At 47.8% G+C, this 19,973-nt stretch overlaps 1 protein-coding gene across 4 annotated transcripts in view; it reads right to left on the bottom strand.

Annotated features, from left to right (window-relative positions):
- The window catches only part of EFNA2 (ephrin A2), a 241,268-nt gene that overhangs the window by 148,396 nt on the left and 72,899 nt on the right, over positions 1-19,973 (bottom strand). For 3 of the 4 annotated variants that reach the window (XM_083484227.1, XM_083484228.1, XM_083484230.1), the window contains one exon: positions 9,398-10,691. In XM_083484227.1, the coding sequence (XP_083340353.1) occupies positions 9,398-9,519 (122 nt within the window). In that variant the 5' untranslated portion in view covers positions 9,520-10,691. Of the gene's footprint in view, positions 1-9,397; positions 10,692-11,167; positions 11,419-19,973 lie in introns of those variants that run through there. The other variant, XM_083484229.1, reaches the window with a different exon arrangement.

Below are 19,973 nucleotides of genomic sequence, written 5' to 3'. Positions count from 1 at the left end.
CGTGTTGGACAACTGGATGTAACCTCGCCGGTGCGCTATACGCATAGTTTTACGTACGTATCACAACGACGACAACAAAAGCTCCAACCTGAGCTGTGCATACCTATAGACTTAGCCAGCGATGCACCCAACCTTTCAAAACCGGGGTGTCCCCGTACGACCCACCGCTTTCAAAATGCACAGAAACCGTGGGTGTTCTGAAATATATCTATGAAGATGTACGTGGTGGGCGAGAGCACAGATATAACTGAACCAAGGTGGGACAAACATGGGTGGAAAACTGACAGGAATGGGCTGGGGTTTTTGTAATTTTTTGCAAGCGGACCCAGTCGCTTGGCGTGTGGAGCTTTCTTGGAGCAGGTTGAACTTAAATTAAAGCTTTTTAAAGGTTCTTTTTTTGGGGGGGGGGATGGACATGTAGCCGCACAGCGATCCCGGGGAAAAGTCCCATCTTTAGTCCGCAAAGCAGCGTGAAGCTTCTCCTTCATTTGGAATTCAGCACGGAGACGGGCATCTGGATGGCAAATGAGTAACCTGTGGGGAAAGGAATTGTGCTCCCTAGAGAGAGAGAGAGAGAGAGAACACACACAAAAAAATCTAGTCGGAGAAATTGGACCTTGTTTGCATCTACCGTTTATTAACCGTGCGGCCTATGCACCTCGGAGAGGCGCTAAGCGGATTTAACGGTTTGGAAAAGGGGGGACAGGCCAAGGAAACGTTTGAAGGGATTCTGAGGAGAGAACTTATTCTTTCTTTTTTAAGGTGTATAACCCTATCCCAAAAAGCATGAGGTTTTAAAAAAATGGGGCGAGGAGAAGGAAGGCAGAGGGGAAGACCTTCTGTGGGGCAGGATGAGGAATCCAGTTCTTACTGAGTCTGTTTTTTGTGTACAGAGCCAGGGGCGAATGCATTCCTGCGGGAGATTCTGGGATGGAAAAGAAGGTAACACGGACTGGCCCTGGAGGAGGGAAACCGAGAATCCGCAAAGGAACAATCGGTTTGATTTATTTATTGAAGACTACACCCACGGGAAAAGCAGGGCTGTGTCCGGATAGCCAAGAAAGAGGAGATATCTCAAAAGCACACACACACACACACAAAAACCAATGGGTCAACTCTGTGGAGGGAACCTGGAAGAGGGAAGCATCCATATTTGAAAGTCGTTGGGGGAAAGTTTGGGAGTTGTTGTGGCTCTCGCTCCAGGTCGCTCTAAAGAACAAATCTGAGATGCGTCACCAATGCCTTCACCCTCCTCCTACACAACATGGACTGAGATCTTCAACGTACAGAGTTGCAAAGACCAGACTCATCTGCAAAGAGGTGGCAGGCAGCCATTTTGCCAGGCGGTACCTTGCCGCAGCAGGGATAGCCGTTCGACGAATGAAGCAGACCGGCTTGCCCTGCCAATGAGGGAATGGGATCTTGCCGTACGTCCAGGGGGGACATTTCGCGGGGCGAGATATCGCCAAGCCAGAGAGATTGCAGGCACCTGGTGGAAGAGGCTTTGGAGAACATGAAGATGTCTCTACCCCATCCGAAGGTGCCTCAAAGCTCGTCGGGATATCGGATTCAGATTTCGGCCGCGCCAATTAAGGCAGCGGAGAACGTCAAAGAAGTCTGGCCACCTCGTAGCCCAGCTTTCTGCCCCAAGAGATGCCCACAAGATGGACCCAGGTCTCGCCGCTCGCAACTGGCGTTTGGGGCAGTCAGATTGGACTTTGGTCCAAGGAGGAGCCGTTGAAAGATGCCCTTACACACTTCGTTTTCAGGCGGTCCCAAATGTGTGAAGCCGTTTGTTCGGGAAGAGGAAGGAGAGCAGGAGAGCTGGGTCTTGTCTGCGTGAATCTTCGCAGGCTACCCTGAAGGCCGTTAGGATGGACCTGAATTGTCCCAGAGAAAAGCGCAAAGGGACGTTGCCCCTCCTAGGTGACAGAGCACATAATTTGAAAGAGGAAGGTTGCTGGTTCGATCCCCCATGGTGCAGAATCGCGGGATTGTAGAGTGGGGAGGGACCCAGAGAATCATAGAATCATCTAGTCCAACCACCTTACAGTGCAGGAATCACAACATGGCAGGTAGGGACGGGGAACGCCTGCTTCTTGAAACCCTGGGGAACCCTTGCCGTACTGAACTGGTAGGAGGCAGCCTTCCCCTGTTCCTATTTAGGACGTCTAAATGGAGAATTTTAGCTGGACACAATGGGGTTGGCCCCCAAGCCAGCTCCTCGGGGCCATGTTTCCCAGATTGGTCCAAACATCTGTCTATAAACATCTGCATTCTGGTTCCGACCACAACCAGTCCTGGAAACCCCACAAGCCAGTCGCTATCTGGAAAGCTCCCCATCTCCCTTATCAGGAAGAGCGGCTTCAGGTAGATCGAATCAAGGATACAGATAATGGAATCGCCTGCAGGAAGACCCAGAGAGTCTCCTCCACATGGCCAAGCTGTTGCGCCATCACGAACCCGGGAGAGGCAAACGTTCCCCCCCACTCCGCTGCCCCCCCCAAGACCTTCTTTGTGGTCAAGCGTGGAGTCGACGGCCACATGTTTACAGCCAGAGGCGACTGGCCGTCACGTCAAAGTTTTTTTATATATAAAGAATATATATATATAATGATGATGATGATAATAAAAATTGGAGGAAGGAAAACACTTCTGTGGCTAAATACAGGCCAGGGGGGCAAAGAAAGATGAAATAATGGGATGTACCTACGTTGACAATCGAGAAAGAAAATAGCCGGCCATTTACCCGTCTCTCTCTATCTCTATCTCTCTCTCCCCCTTCCACAGAGATTGATATATATAAATGTGGGGGCCTTTTCAGGAATTACATTTGCCGGCAGGAAAACTGTCATTCCGGAATTACTCCAAAACTGCCCATTACACCGTTGCAGGTAGGATGTAGCAGAGAAACAAATCTTTGCCTCTCTGTTACGTTGGAAATGATTTATCCAATCACGCCGGCACGAAGAACTGGAATTTGCTCGCGCTTCTGACGGAATCGTCACCCCCTTCTCAGAACGGGGCTGTTTTTTAAAACTTTTATCTTGCACCCATATCCACATGGGCACACACTGCAAAAGCAATGATTTTATCAACGCTTTTTTTTTAAAAAAAAGCACGGTGATTGATATGTGTGTGTGTGACTCCGCCAAAGTTGATTTGACACTCTGGTGGTGGCGATACAATGGACCCGCCTCAGAATATCAGCTTTATAGAGAATTAGGCTCCAAGCACCAAGGAAGTATTACGTCCTAATCATTAGATGGAAAGATTAAAATAAAGTATCTGAGGGGGCGGGGAGAGAAGACAAGCGAAAGGCAGAAACTCATGGTGAAATCCTACAAAAAATATTGGGGCTGTAAAATCCACACACCCTTTTGGGTGCCTATCGGATGGCAAAGCCATTTAAGAAAAGAAAACCGATTGTGGTGCCCCGAGATTCACTGCCTGCCGCCGGTCAACTTTCATAGTTCCAGTGAGGCAATATCCGCCCTCCTCCCATCTCAGTATCCCCCCACCAACCAACAATTCCACCATGTCTGTGGCACTGATGTATTCTCCGCGAGCACACAAACCAATATGGAAACTAGTCTCTTTCCAAGTTCCGGAATATAAACATGGCGGCCGTCTTCGGAGAGGGGTCTGGGAGAAGCTCGGCCTTTGATTCCGGCTCAGCTTTGTTTTGGGGGATTTTGGGGGTGGAAACACCATGCCTTACACACACACACACACACACACACACACACACCCCTTCCTTCAAACCCAGAAAAGTGCATCCGTCCCGGCCCATGTACCTAACCCGACCCTCCCGCTGTGATTTCAATCAACAGCCGACACAGAGACATATTTAATAAACATCTCCCCACGTTTCCCGGACCCACGGCGACCACATAAAACACGGCGGCGGGTCGAAGATATCAAGGATGCCTGCGGGTGATCTAAAATTGCGTTCGGAAGGGGCGTCTCAATTTACAATTGATTTTTAATTTAGACGCAATTATCAAGGAGGGCATCCCTCTCTCTCTCTCTCTCTCTCATTTTTTTACCGGGCGTGTCACATGGGATGGAAACATTGGGTTCCAGATGGCAGGGATAAAATGGGGAGGACGGGATGAGCAAAGAGATATAGATATAGATAAACACACATACGAGCATGCAAGGTGTTGAATGATTCCCCATCTCGCAAAGAGAGGGATAAGTTGCCACCCAATGGCATCCATTACATGTATTCAGATTCCTCTTTTTTTTTATTGTGAGGCAACTGCTGGTCTGTGATGGATGGTCTGGCCCAGACCAGAATTGCCAACTTTGGGTGTGCATATATTTCGCCAATCTGTGCTGGGTCAGTACTGAGGAAACCGGGTTTTCTTGCCTTATGTTTCATGGATTCTTCTTCTTCTCTAAAGTCCTGGAAATCTTTCAGTAGTGAGAATCACTGTCCTAAATAGGAAACAGGGGCTAATCGGTGTTATTCAAATGCAGAGTGTGACCTTTTATTGCTCCAGGTTGCAGGCCGACGCCGCCTTTGAAGTCCTCGGGTGGATCCCATATCCCTCGGGATCCACTCTCCCCATGTGAGGCCAGCTGCCCACACAATGGACCTTTAGGCCACAGTAGACCCCTTCCCTCATCTCACGCCCTATAAGATTCGCAGCATCGTTGGCCGGATTTTGTGACGGTCAATGTCAAGAATCACACCTGTTTTGTCTCTCCCCACTGCCACCTCAAAGAAGTAATAATTGAGGAGGGTGAAGGGGTTTAAGCAAGAAGAGGGGAAGATAGCAAAAAACCACAGAGGAACTCTGAGATTTCCTGTGCAAACGCCACCGATCTGAAAGCAAATTGAGCGACGGTGCAAGATGCAAATTCATACCACAAGTAGCAGAAACAGAAGGGGGGGGGAGAGACCACAACAGCTTAGGACATGGGTAGGCAAACTAAGGCACAGGGGCCGGATCCGGCCCAATCGCCTTCTCAATCCGGTCTGCAGACGGTCCGGGAATCAGCATGTTTTTACATGAGTAGAATGTGTCCTTTTATTTAAAATGCGTCTCTGGGTTATTTGTGGGGCCTGCCTGGTGTTTTTACACGAGTAGAATGTGTGGTTTTATTTAAAATGCACCTCTGCATTATTTCTGGGGCATAGGAATTCATTCATTAGTATTTTCAAAATACAGTCCGGCCCCCCACAAGATCTGAGGGACAGTGGACCGGCCCCCGGTTGAAAAAGTCTGCTGACCCCTGGCTTAGGATGAGTCCACACTAAGTATGATCACTGCTGATTTTAGGTGGCTAAAATCCACTGGCTTCCTTCTATTCCTCATTGCCATATTCTTGCTTTTTTTAAAAAAAAAAAAAGTTTAGACCCTCGCCTCCGCCAGAACACACATACACTAACCTGCAGGTATTGCTGCTGCCATGCTAAACATTATTTTGTTCGTGACAAGGAGGGAAATACGACAAATTAGAATAGTGGCCTAAATAAGTCTCTGTTTCTTAAAAGCTACGGATTGTATTCAACGTTAAGTCATAACTCAGGAGAGCAGATCCATTGAAATCAAGGAAGATGGTTGTCTTAGGTCCGTTCAGTTCAGTGAGTCTACTCTGTGTAGGATTTGGGTCGGGCAGAGTCCTGCATCGTGGACTTGGGAGAGAGGCAATCTCAAGGTTGAATAGGACGGACGCAACGGTTCTCGTTAAGCGTCATAACGATGGACAGCGGCGCGAGGAAATCATACATGCAAGCATCACCAACAAAAACCACACCATTGCCGTCCCAAAAGACGTTCACCTTTGCGGCAAGAAATCGTACACCACGCGAACATAGGCGGCGTATCTATTGTGGTCTCAAGGCGGGACCACCGGCTCTCGTTTTGTTCAATCCCGCATATATATATATATTAACGAAAAGGAGTTGAAGGGGGAAGATGTGGACCCCCAAAAAGCCCATTGCACAACTGCAAAATCACCCAGGGAAATATAATCCCTGTGAAGGTCGGAGGTTGCAGCCCCTGATGCCAGAGTCAGCCCCAAATGCTAGGTGCGCAATGGAAGGAGAGCGTAGAAACAGGGTATTGTCTCGATGGGGCTTGCAACCTCCTGGCTGCGGGCGAAAAAGGTCCCACAGATGCCCGCTGGGTTACAGGCGGCCCCCGGATGTTTCGTACCAGACCCCGACCCAGGAAGCTGGATTTAGGGAGGCCGAGTCGGCCTGGCGAACCGACCCCATTTCCCCCACCGCCACCCGCTACAGAGGTCCTCATTGAAAAGAGGTCACGAATTCCCCTCAAATTTTAAAACATTTCATCTCCAGAATGAAGGCCCTCATTCATAATGGCAGGAAACGGGCTGGGGGGGGTGTGGGACAGAGAGAGAGAGATTTTGCTATTAAAGGTTCCCCTTGGAGCTTTCTCACAGCGAGAGAGGGGACCGGAGGGGAGGGGAATTATCTTCCACTGAGATGTGGGTATATAGGGAGAAAACGGGGGGTGGGTGAGTGGGTGACTTTCTCTGAAAGCTGGGCACCGGGGAAATATTTTTATTCCGCGTTTCGCCACATTTCCCCCAGGTTTCTGCACAACCGGAAAGGTTCGCTTTTGCATTCGCGAAGAGATTTATTTCGTTTTGTTTGCTGCCCATTCAGCAAGTAGCCAAGGGGGCCTTGCAACAATAGCCATCTTTGCTGGCGCCGTGGAGCAAAGGAACAGGAAGAAGCATATCAAAGCCCCTGGACTCTTGAAATTTTGCACCCGCAAATAATTCAAGACCATTCCGGGCAAAAACGGCCAAAGCTTTCTATTTAGAAAAATTACATATAAATCAAAAGGGGTTCAGTGGAACAAGCGCCAGTAACTGGCCTATTTAACACACCTGGGGAGGTGGGGGGTGTGCCACAGCTTGTCTAAAAGCGCATAAAGAAATTGGGTGCCCCAGGATCTTTAAGTTTTAAATGGGGGGGGGTACGAACACCGCCAACATATCAAAGCTGCGCATGGAAAAAAGTTCAGATAAGAAGCAGTAAGAAGCAACTTGCGTTTTCTCATCGCTCTTTCTCCTTTAATTTAAGGGGGATTTCAAAACAAAAGGAGGAGGAGTGGTGGTTTTTTTGGGGGGGTATCTTTTAAATAGAAATAAAAATTATCTGCAACATTTAAGGGGTTTGGGGGAGGAGGTGGGGGGGAATCCTCTCGGGTCACGACGCGCCATCAGAATTTTGGATGTGGTCCAAACAGCCGGTTCTCAACTGCTTGAGACTTCAGAAAGCTGTTATGAGCTCTCGAGGCGAGAAGGGGAACCGTCCATTTCTGGAACCGCACGCTTACGGTGGACAGAGAAAGAGGGTTCCCCCCCCTGAAAGAGCCGCACGGCCCCTCCCTCCCAGCTGATTGCTGTAATTCGTGTAAGATCTGGAAGGTGGGGGTGCCCTTCCACTTTGGGGGTACCAGAAATGGCACGCCGACTTTGACCCAGAAACCAAACCCAAAAGGCGACCGGGATGTACCTGAAGTTCACAACCAAGGCTGCAGGTCGTGGACTCACTTGCCCAATAAATCCTTAGAAAGCAGGGAAGGATGGAGCGGGGAAGCTAACCTACTTCGCCGTCACATAAGAGAAAACCTTACAAAGCCACGATGAGCTTCGCTAACCTTTCAGCGCTCCATAGAGAGAGTCGCCAAGCTTTCGAAGGAACTTCTAAGTATCCCCATGGAGTCTATGGCCGCGAGCCGGTTTGGAAATGAATGTTGCTTGCTTTATTTTTATTTTGTTTTGTTTTTGGGAAAAAAAACCCTTTATTTCCCTTCTAAGATTCTTCAAGGAGTAGTCGTTATGCAAGAGATGGTTTTGTCCAGTAGGTTAGATGTTGGGGGGAAACACAAGGAAACAGGTCAAGAACTGTCTACTCTCCAGTGTGTGTGTGTGTGTGTGTGTGTGTGTGTGTGTGTGTGTGTAGGAGAGAGAGAGAGAGAACTGGTGTTTTAATTTGACAAGATGCAACCCTGTAAGTGACGCGTAATTGATTTTACAGTCTGCAGTTCTGCTGAAAACTGTTATCATTTTGTTCCTCCTGGCTGCTCAGAATTACAACTTCCAAGAATTGACTTCTGGAAGAATGATTTCGCTCCACAACACACACACACACACACACCACCACCACTCTTCGGTGGCTCAGATTCCAAACGTAAAACAGCTGTTAAGAAAAAATATATTTCTCTAACCCCACCACCACCGCCTTAGTTGTTTTCATATCTGGCTTGGAAGGCGACACAGACCTTCTCAAACTTAAGCCTTGAAAAAAACGGGGAAATAGATAGATGAAAATATTCAAACAGCCCTGCTATATAGGTACACGCACTCAGAATGTCAGCCTCAAGACAAACTGATAAGTGCCGTCCCCCCCAATTCTTCAAAATAAGGCAAAGTAAGTCCAAAAGTTTGACGGAAAAACCGCCCGGCATATCAGTTATCCTAAAGAGACCGACAATATCATCATTCATAGAGAGATAGATCAGAAGGAAGTCCCATTGAGTTCAATAGGGGAAACTGGGGGGGGGGGGGGAGAGACATTTTCCACTTAGCAAAGAATTAATCGCAGAGGGTTGTATCCAACTAAGTTTTGCACCTTTGAAATTAATGGACCGCAGTTCGTTGCATCCGTGAAGTTAAATGGGTATGTTCCGAGGAGGAATTCACATTGGCTGCAAACCCAGAACTTGTTCCTGAACATGAGTTTGTGCAATTCAGTACACAGGAGCGTGGTGGGAGTTTAAAAAGAAGGGCACCTCACACAGAGATATAGCAAACCTCTTCTGTTTGGAAGTTTTGCTTTTGAGACCTTCGTCTGATTTCTCTGGAATTATTTACCACAGACAGAGAGAGACACTTGTGGGTCAAACTTTCTCCAGGCCGTGTGTGAAAACCCTGGTTTTCCTGGCCATGACTTTGAACGACAGACAGACAGACAGGATAATTTTTAAAAAACACCCCACACTTTTAAAAACCATCCCCCCTTCCAACAGTGACATCACTGGCAAGACTGGGCTTCCTCTTACATAATAATAATTTTCAGGCAAGTCCGCAAGAAAGGCTCATTTGAGAAGATAAGGGATTCCCCAAGTATCAGCCTGTGAGATTTATTTATTTTTTTCCTTCTAAAAAGAAGTTTCACCATTCCTCCCGAATCTTCCAACGCAAAAATATATGGACAAAATAATAATAATAAGAAGAAGAATGCATGGACTATAACAGTGCCTTGTGTACATCATCCCTTTTGGGCTACAGCTGCCGCCACCCAAAACATGCACACCCAAAAACTGACAGGGCAACAGTCCCTGAGGTCTAAAACATGCAATAAGACAGGGGGGGGTCTCCTCCTGGCTCCCCCCCTCCATCCTACCTGGGATTGCTTTTGTTCCAGTACACCGCATAGCGATCGGAGATAATTTTGCTGCTGTCGTCCGTCCACACGCAGACCCCAACCACGGCCACCAGCAAGGCAGCTACCTCCAAATTCGGCATCGTACCCCCCCTTCTCCTCCACTTTATTCCACCTCTTCTCCCCTTCTTTCTTTTGTTCCCCGAAAGCTGCGGGGAATTTTTGTGTGGGTGGGTGTGTGCGTTTAGGAAAAAGGCAACCAGGTCATTGCACTTTGCACAAGCGCTTTCTGGCGGATAGCTCTTTCGGTGCTTTTTTTTTCGGGGAGGTTAGGTCTCCCCTGGACAGTCCAGACTTTTTCCTGTGTCTCTCCTCCTCCTTTCACTTCTCTCTCTCTCTCTCTTGATGCAAACTATCGCATGCACATCCCTCATTCATTCCATGGTAGAGAATCCCAATAGCTCTCGCCGGCTGAATGGTCCTTCTTTTTCTCGTGAAAGGTGGCGGGTATAGGCAAGCGTCCTGGTAGCCAAAATATACTGCAAATCAGCGCATTGGTGGTGGTGGTGGGGCGATCAGAATTTGCTTTTGCAACAGAAGGCTTCTTAATAGATAGACAAGAGATGTGTGTTATCTAGGAACAGAGAGGGTGTGGTGTGGGTCTTCCGGACCCCACGCGCCCTAAGACGACATCACCGCAACTTTCGGGTCCCAGGGTCCGAGTTACTTCCAGCTTTCTCAAACTCTTCATAAATGGAGCAGGAAGGAGGGAGGTTCCATCTCTAAGAAACTGGATAACTTGGGCTCAGAAATACTGGAGGAAGCAGAAGGCGGCTGAGAGGTTATAGGAAGGAACCTCAGCATGTCGTACAACTGGCCCAGAATCTCCCCTCTCTTGCTGGGGGTAGGGAAGAGAGAGGGGGGAAATTGCTGTGGAGTCAGCAAGCAAACTTTGAGGTGCTCGCTCGTATATCGAGAGCTGCTAATCCTAGCATATCATTTGGAAAAAAATAAATAAACAGGCCACCAACCGACAAAACCAATTCCCGGTTTCCAAAAAGAAGTTTTTAAAAAATTGAAATGAAATAAAAACCTTGTCGAGGGCTTTCCTCCTGCAATTTGCAACCGGTTGGCTGAAAAGATGAGATGAATTTCTTGCAGAAAGAAAGGAAAGGAATCACATCCCCCCAAAGAACAAGGACTCAAAACTTGCTCCCGGGTTTGGGGGGTTGTTGTTTTTTCAAAGCAGAGAAAAGATGCCTTGTGATTCTTCTGCTTCTGTTTGTAATAGATGGGACCCCCGTGTTGTCTTTTCCTGAAGAAATGGAAGAAGGAAGGAAGGAAGGAAGATGTAAATAACACAAAGTTTTGCGGTGAGAGGGAGTGGTTCGTCCCCTTGCGAAAAGCACGAAGTGAAATCTTGCTAGCTCTCTGTCATGAGAAAGGAAAGAATGAAAAGAAAAGAAAAAAGGGGGGTGATCTTACTTTCCTTCCCCTTTTCACTCAACCACCCCCCCCCCTTTTTATTGTGTCACCTAAGCTTTCCTTGCAACTGGTAAGAAGGGGGGAAAGGGGGGGCATTAAGATTGCAAGTTGGGGGGAGGCCTTCAAACAACACCTCCCCCCTCCTCTCCCTCATCCCCCCACCTCAAAAAATGCAAAAAAAATATTAATACTATACCAAATGCCTCCCCCTCCCAACGCACACACACAATTTGCAAGATTTCATTTTCATTTTCAATGCATGCATCTCATCATTTTATTTCCTGAATAAAACATGCTTGCCCCCACCTTGAGGTTTTGTTATTTTCCTGGTGGCACCAAAAACAAAAAAATCCCTCTGTGTATAATTTTATTTTTTTAAAAGGTTCTTTTCCTTCTTCTGTGGATTCTTTTAAGCCTTACCGCTGCACGCTCTCTCTCTCTCTCTTTCTGCTTTATTTTAATCCCCCCTTTTTTTGCCTTCAATGGCTTTTTTTTTTCCTTTTGCAAAAAAGAAAAAAGAAAAAAAAGAGAGAGAGACCTGCCTTCCTTTCCTCCCCCCCCTCTACTCTTGATACAGAAACATTGTTACCACTTGGCCGGTCAGCCTAAAGTAACCACATCCCTCCCTCCCTCCTTCTCTCTCTCTCTCTCTCTCTCCCTCTTTCCCCAGCAATGTCTCCCCCCCCCCCAGCACTCAACAGGGGCGGGGCCCCCAAGTCTCAAGGTTGGTTGGCCGGTGACGATCAGCCACACCCCCCACCAAAGCCATGTGGGTCTCCTTTTTCCTGGAGATTTTTTATTTTTTTTAAAGTCAATTTCAGCTCTGTTGAGGAGGGAGAGAGAGAGAGGAAGGAGAATGAGAGTGTGGGGGGAGCCCCAGAAGGAAAGAGCGTGGAAATGGAGGAGGAGAGGGGGGGTCATTAAAAAAACATCTTTGCAAGAAGTCAAGGCAGCAGCTGGAAAGAGATTTTTCTCTTTCAGGTGCAACCCAGGAATCCAAAGCTTTCTTTACAGTGGGGGTCCCTCTCCCCTCCAAAAAAATAAGACTGGATGCTAATGGGTGGTGGAGAAAAGGGGGGGGTTCTTGTTTTATAAGGTGGGGGGTCTTCATTCCTTTGTCTTCAACCTGCTTGCAGATTATGATTACCGTATTTTTTGCACCATAACACTCACTTTTTTCCTCCTAGAAAGTAAGGGGAAATGTCTGTGCATGTTATGGAGCGAATGCCTGCGGGTGGCGGAGGGGATCTGCTGCCTTTGTGAGCAGAGGATCCATGGTTCCCCTTCCTTCCCTCCTCCGTGGTTACAAAGCAAGGATCCACATGGATCCTCAGGATTTTTGCATTGGGCTACTCCAAGCTCACTGTCAGATCACATGTCTGTGGCCACAGCATGAACCACAAAAATCATATATCCACTATTTCGTTTAGAATATTTTTTTTCTTGTTTTCCTCCTCTAAAAACTACGTGCGTGTTATGGTCTGGTGCGTGTTATAGAGCGAAAAATACGGTATATTGGCCAGCTAGCTTTCCCTACTCAGAGTAGACCCACTGAAAATCTAGTGTTCTAGTTGAGGACTTCAGTGGCTGCAAGCCCACTGATGTTGTTGTTGCTGCTGTCGACGCTCGTTTACTTATTTGTTTATTATCGCCACTGGTTTATCAACCGCCTTCCGAGGTTGGTTTGCACGCAAGATAATTTTAAAAAATCAGCTAAGAACAACAAAGCCCGCAAATAAATCTGAAAAACGAGGCCGAAACGGTCACGAGCGGGCACTGAGCGGTAAAGGCCACTTTGCAATTTGCGGATTTGCAGTTTATAAAATGGGTGGTCAACTGGGGATCGTTTTCCGGTGGGCGTGCGACAGATTTGCACGGCAGACGCGACACTTACTTTTGCAGTGCAAATCCCTATTGCACGTCTACTCAGAAGTAAGCCCAGCTGCGTTTACTCCTTGGGAAGTGACTTTTCTCAAATCCACTTTCTGTTTTACATTTTGACCCCTCTTTGGTTAAAATTACCACAAAGCTATGCACACACACACAAGAAGGCAATGGGTTTAAACTGGTTCTCCCCGGCTCCTGGGAATGTTAAGTAAAGATGTAACCCGCTATTCCTCTCCTAAGGGCGTTCTAAAATCCCTCGGAGCGTGGCTCTTCCTCGCAACAACCCTGTGAAGCAGCTTGCATCATTGTCCCCATAATGCAGATGGGAAGGTTGCGGACGGTAAAAGAAAATAGGTTGGCCGAAACTCGAAGGAGAGGATTCTTGTGGGCTTTCCAGCGAAATTCGACTCAAGAGTAGACCCACTGGGATGAATGAATCTTGGTAAATCATGTTCTTTAACTCCAGTGAGTAGACCTAACATTGGATTAACCCGTTGCATTTCAGCTCCTAGTTGCTCTCCCCCCCGAGAAATCCTGTCCACCCACCTCCTAGTGTGTTAAATTAATGAATTAAAACAAATTTCCATGCAATGCTTTCCCCAAGGATGTATCACCTCTCAGTCATTTGCACAAGCTCCCGTAAAGGTAGGTTGGGTTTAAAAAATAAATATTTGCCTCTGCACTTGTGATTCCCAGCGACTGGTATTTGAAGGCCTAACACTGGAAGAGGGAAGTAGACATTGTGGCTAGTAGCCTCCACAAAGTTTTCTTTCTTCCTTCCTTTCTTTCTTTCAAAATCATTTTCACAAAATTATTTACTGGTTTTCCCAGTAGTGATATATGGAAGTGAGAGCTGGACCATATAGAATGCTGATAGCCGAAGAATGGATGCTTTTGAATTCTGGTGCTGGAGGAGACTCTTGAGAGTCCCATGGACTGCAAGAAGATCAAACCTCTCCATTCTGAAGGAAATCAGCCCTGAGCGCTCACTGGAAGGACAGATCCTGAAGCTGAGGCTCCAAGACTTTGGCCACCTCCTGAGAAGAGAAGACTCCCTGAAAAAGCCCCCGATGTTGGGAAAGATGGAGGGCCCAAGGAGAAGGGGACAATGGAGGACGAGATGGTGGGACAGTGTTCTCGAAGCTACCAGCATGAGTTTGACCAAACTGCGGGAGGCAGTGGAAGACAGGAGTCTTCCTGGTCCATGGGGTCATGAAGAGGCAGGCAGGACTAAACGACTAAACAACAACAATATCCTGTTGAGAACCGCAAACCAATGGATTCCAAACAAGAAAGGAGATCCCGACTGAACATTTTGAAGAACCTTCTGTCTCTGAGAGCCACTCAACAGTGGAACGGAAGACCTCGAAAGGTCTCTCCTTCCTTGCAGGTCTCTCCTTCCTTGCAAGCAGAGGTTGGATGGCCAACTTATTAGGGATTCCGTAGCAGTGATTCTGGACCTTCGGGGGTACCTTCCAAGTCCATGATTCAGTGACTCAGGTGAAGGAAACTGGTCTGGGCACATTCCAACTGGGATCATAGAATCATAGAATCATAGAATCATAGAATCATAGAATCATAGAATCATAGAATCATAGAATCATAGAATCATAGAGTTGGAAGAGACCCCAAGGGCCATCGAGTCCAACCCCCTGCCAAGCAGGAAACACCATCAGAGCACTCCTGACATATGGTTGCCAAGCCTCTGCTTAAAGACCTCCAAAGTAGGAGACTCCACCACACTCCTTGGCAGCAAATTCCACTGTCGAACAGCTCTTACTGTCAGGAAGTTCTTCCTAATGTTTAGGTGGAATCTTCTTTCTTGTAGTTTGGATCCATTGCTCCGTGTCCAGTTTGTCAGTGTCCTTCTTGAATTGTGGTGCCCAGAACTGGACACAGTACTCCAGGTGAGGTCTGAACTCCCAGGGGCCTGGAAGGGCAAGGGCGGGTGTGCAGCTTTGAGCATCACCAAAGGGTCATTGCTCATTGGGAGCCCCCCAAATATTTGATGATTCTTGACGCTCTGCCCTCGGCGAGGGAACATGCCGCCGCCTCGGAGGCCAGTGGTAGGAAGGTGGTGCTTCAGCGTGCACAAGGGGCGATTAATTATTGAATAACCCGCATCCGAAGCATAAGAAAGAAGCTGTATAAATGCATATTATTACGGCGTAATTAGTACCATACATTTTCCATCTCTCTCTCTCTCTCTCTCCCCCCAAGCCTCTTCCCCCCCCCCCATCTCTCTCACATGCACAAACAGCCCAATGTGTACAGGAAACCGAGGTGGTTTGGTGTTTTTTTTTTGGGGGGGGGGAGTCCAAGAATATTTGGATCTGCATAAATCTCCCTCTTCCCTGCTCCAATCCTATAAGCACTTTCCATCTCTGTCGTCTGCGTATCTATATTTGCAATCTCTCAACCCCCACCCCATTTCTCATTTCTCTCCCTCTCTCCGTCATCTTCATCTTCTCCTTGGCAGTTTATAGGCCCTTTTATGAGATTACGTGGCAGAGGCGGTTTTTGACGGGGACTGTGTTTAGGACGCAGTCGGGCTGAGGTGTGCGAGGGAGGCATTGGCAGAGGCAAAGGTAAAGGGTAAAGGGACCCCTGACCATTAGGTCCAGTCGTGACTGACTCTGGGGTTGCAGCGCTCATCTCGGTTTACTGGCTGAGGGAGCCGGCATACAGCTTCCGGGTCATGTGGCCAGCAGGACTAAGCCGCTTCTGGCGAACCAGAGCAGCGCACGGAAACGCAGTTTACCTTCCCGCCAGAGCGGTACCTATTTATCTACTTGCACTTTGACGTGCTTTCGAACTGCTAGGTTGGCAGGAGCAGGGACTGAGCAATGGGAGCTCACCCCGTCATTGCGGGGATTCAAACCGCCGACCTTCTGATCGGCAAGTCCTAGGCTCTGTGGTTTAACCCACAGCGCCACCTGCGTCCCTGGCAGAGGCAAAGGGGCTCTTCAAATCCGCATTTCTGATGGTGTGGACTGGAAAGGAGGCCTTGGGTGAGCCAAAAAGGGCTCTCAAACTCTCCACCTCTAGTAGCAGGAACAGGAAGATTTTTTTGCATAGCCAAAGGGCTCTCTAGATGCGGGTGGCTCTGTGGTCTAAACCACTGAACTTCTTGGGCTTGCCGATCAGAAGGTCGGTGGTTCGAATTCCCATAACGGGGTGAGCTCCCGTTGCTCTGTCCCAGCTCCTGCCAACCTAGCAGTTCAAAAGCACGTCAAGTGCAAGTAGATAAATAGGTACCACTGTGGCAGGAAGGTGAACGGTGTTTCCGTGCGCTCTGGTTTCCGTCACGGTGTCCTGTTGCGCCAGAAGCGGTTTAGTCCTGCTGGCCACATGACCCAGAAAGCTGTGTGCGGACAAACACCAGCTTCCTCGGCCTGAAAGCGAAATGTGCACCACAACCCCATAGTCGTCTTTGGCTGGACTTAACCATCCAGGGGTCCTTTACCTTTACCTTTACCTTTACCTTTACCTTGTTCTACATCTCCTGCAGTGCAACCAGGAAGACAGGCTTTTTCAGAGCCAAAGGGCTCTAATTCCCCCATCCTCCTATAATGTGAACAGGGAGCAGGGCTGCCAACTTGAAGAAAATATTGGGAGGGCAGGGAATCACATGAAATGGTGCACAAGTACCATTTGAATGGCAATGGCCATCAATTTTGGGGGGGTCCAACCCACTCAAATAGTTTGTTGGGGGGACGATGACCCCTAGGGGTTGGCTCCTAGGACAGGAATAGGAGCTTTCGCAAAGCCAAAGCGTCCGTCATCTCCTGCAGAGTCAAGCAGAAGAAGCCTTTGACTTCTGCTCTGTAATTCCCCCCTGCAGCCAATTGGAAGCTGTGCTCTGGTTTCCGAACATTTTGGAAGTCGAACGGACTTCTGGAACGGATTCCTTTCGATTTTCAAGGTACGACTTTAGTTCAGGTGATGGAGGGATTCTTTGGGGTCAGGCATGACCCCTTGCCTATACAGTGGTACCTCAGCTTACATACACTTCAGGTTACATACGCTTCAGGTTACAGACTCCGCTAACCCAGAAATAGTGCTTCAGGTTAAGAACTTTGCTTCAGGATGAGAACAGAAATCGTGCTCCAGCGGCGCGGCGGCAGCAGGAGGCCCCATTAGCTAAAGTGGTGCTTCAGGTTAAGAACCGTTTCAGGTTAAGAACGGACCTCCGGAATGAATTAAGTACTTAACCTGAGACACCACTGTATCTGAATCCCTGTTCGCAGCAACCACGGAATCATAGACCCATAGAATCATCTAGTTCAACCATTTGCAATGCTTTGAAACCTCCAGCGAAGGAAAGTTCCAATGCTATCCTATATCATTATTATTGCTATAATTTCCTTAAACTCCTGAAATAAACGACAAGCCAGTCTACAGCATAAAACACAAAACAGCAACAAAGTCCCTAGCTGTAGGCTTATGATCTGCATAAGGAGACACGGGAAAGAAGGTGATAAGAGACAAAATGTGTGTGTTGGGGGGGGGAAACAACCAGTCAGATCAGAGGAGCCTTGGGGAGACGGATCAATCTCGAGACATTCCTTAGAGAGGGGCAACATGAAAATATCTGGAGGCAAGGAGTTCCAAAGATAAGGCTCCACAACAGGAAAAGGCATCAAGCGACGAGAAGAGTTTCAGTGTTCCTGTCTGCATTTCATTGGGGAAACGTTTCCAGGCTGAGGGCCATATTTCCTTCTGGACCAGCTTCCGGGGGCCATGTGCCCGTGGTGGGCGGAGCCAGAGGCAAAAGTGGGCGGGGCAATGCATGTAACAATTTGTTATTGTTGTTTAGTCGTGTCCGCCTCTTGGTGACCCCCTGGACCAGAGCACGCCAGGCCCTCCTGTCTTCCACTGCCTCCCGCAGTTTGGTCAGACTCATGCTGGCAGCTTCCAGAACACTGTCCCACCATCTCGTCCTCCGTCGTCCCCTTCTCCTTGCGCCCTCCATCTTTCCCAACATCAGGGTCTTTTCCATTAAAACGTTAAAAGCTTCCCTAAACAGGGCTGCCTTCAGATGCCTTCCAAAAGTCAAATAGTTGTTTATTTCCTTGACACCTGATGGGAGGGCGTTCCCCAGTCGGCTTCATGTCCAAGCCTTGTTTTCCAGGTCCTAGTCCAACGCTCCACCCACTTGCACACAAAACAGACACTGCCTTTGAGTCTGTGGGATATTCCTTTTTAAAATATCCTGCCAGCTTTCCTTACGTTTAGGAGATCTATGTAAAAAGTCAACTGCTTTCTCTGTGTGTTCCCTTTGCTCTGCCACCTTCTAATTGCTCCTTGTCATCTCCCCCCTTTTTTATATTATTGGGAGGGTGTCAAATGTCTTTGTCATCTGTGTTGTCACCTAACAACAGAGAGCCGTTTTGGGTACATCGGCACAACATAAACCAGACACGGATCACTGTCAGATATGTAGCATGCTTGCTTTCGCTCTCGTTTCTTTTAAGTCTGTAACCTGAAGCGTATGTAACTTGAAGCGTATGTAACCTGAGGTATCACTGTACATACATTTCTGTTAGGACAAGCCCACTCAGATGTTTAGAAAATCGACGAGTTTTATAGTATGTTTCTAGTCTGTTTTAACTTTTAGAAAATCTTAGATGATTGCTAGATTCAGGTAGGTAGCTGTGCTGGTCTGACGCAGTCAAAATGTACCAGGAACAAACTTAGTTGGCCTCTAAGGTGCTACTGGACAATTTTTTATATTTTTTTATAGATTTTAAATGATTGCTGTTAGTTTTTCTTATTGCTAATTTTATTGTTTTGTCCTTTTTTTTGTAAATCGATTTGCAGTTGTTGTTTTACAATCAAGCAGTGTATAAACTTTAGGAGATCAACAAACAAGTAGTCCGCATCTTCACGGCCTAGGACCCTCCTACCTACGGGACCGCCTCTCCCGGTATGCCCCACGGAGAGCTTCAAGGTCCATAAATAGCAACGCCCTCGAGGTCCCGGGCCCTAAGGAAGTTAGATTAGCTTCAACCAGAGCCAGGGCCTTTTCAACAGTGGCCCCAGCCTGGTGGAACGCTCTGCCTCATGAGACCAGGGCTCTGCAAGATCTGACTTATTTCCGCAGGGCCTGTAAGACAGAGTTGTTCCACCTGGCCTTTGGCTTGCAGCCAATTTGATTCCCTCCCCCTCTTTCTTTTTTCTTTTCTCCTCCTGTGATGAGGCTGCATTTTAATATTTTAACATTTCAATATTTTTAATGTTATATTTTAATCTTGTTTTTAAGTTGTATTCATTTCAGCTTGTTTTATTATTGCTTGTTAGCTGCCCTGAGCCCGGCCTTGGCTGGGGAGGGCGGGGTATAAATAAAAAATTATTATTATTATTATTATTATTATTATTATTATTATTATTATTATTATTATTAATCTCCTTGTAAACAAACGGAGGATGTGAATCGTCAGCAGACAAATATTCTGGAAGCACCCCTGTTTTTTTAAAATGCAAGTCTGTTGTTGCTTTCATTGTGAACGCACACACGCACGCACACACACACACACGCAGAGAGACAAATTCATTTCCCATTCCCAGAGCCCAGTTGATTGAACCCAGAAGGGTAAAGTTGCGAATTACAGCTCCAAGCAACCAGATCTTTGGATAATTGCCCCCCTCCCCCAGGTGGGAATGGAGATTTCAGAACCTGGAATAATTAAAGGGTTTGGGGAAGAGACGGAAGGACCATTTCCAAGGAGAGAGGGAATGGGGAGAGGGGCAGCAACAGGGTCACGGAGAAAAGGATGATTCAAGGATGCTTGCCCCCTCCCTTCCAATTAGGAGGAAGGAGACGCGAAAGAAAGGACTCATTACGGGATAGCTAGATGAAAAGGGTGACACCTTGCCAAGAGGACAGAGCTGTGAAGCCAGCGCCGCATGTCTGTCGGGGGTCCCGGGAGACCACCGGCACGTTAGAATAGAAGGATTTAGGAAGCTGCGTTTTACCGAGTCGGACCGTGGATATTGCCTGCACTGACTGGCACCAGGATTTCAGACAGGGAGTCCTCCCATGCCATACCTGGATGGAAACCTGAGACCTTCTGCATCCCAAGAAGGGGATCTGCTGTAACGTAGCTCAGGGTGGTTGTCGGTGGGGCGAAAGATTCCTGTATCGCAGGGGGTTGGACTGGATGGGTCCCTTTCAACATCTGATTACAGCAATGCGCTCTACGTGGGGCTACCTTTGAAGGTG

This window comes from Podarcis liolepis, assembly GCF_965112155.1.
Source record: "Podarcis liolepis genome assembly, chromosome: 18".
NCBI lineage: Eukaryota > Metazoa > Chordata > Lepidosauria > Squamata > Lacertidae > Podarcis > Podarcis liolepis.
The sequence above is the reverse complement of the archived record's forward strand: the minus strand, read 5'-3'. Positions and strand labels throughout refer to the sequence as shown.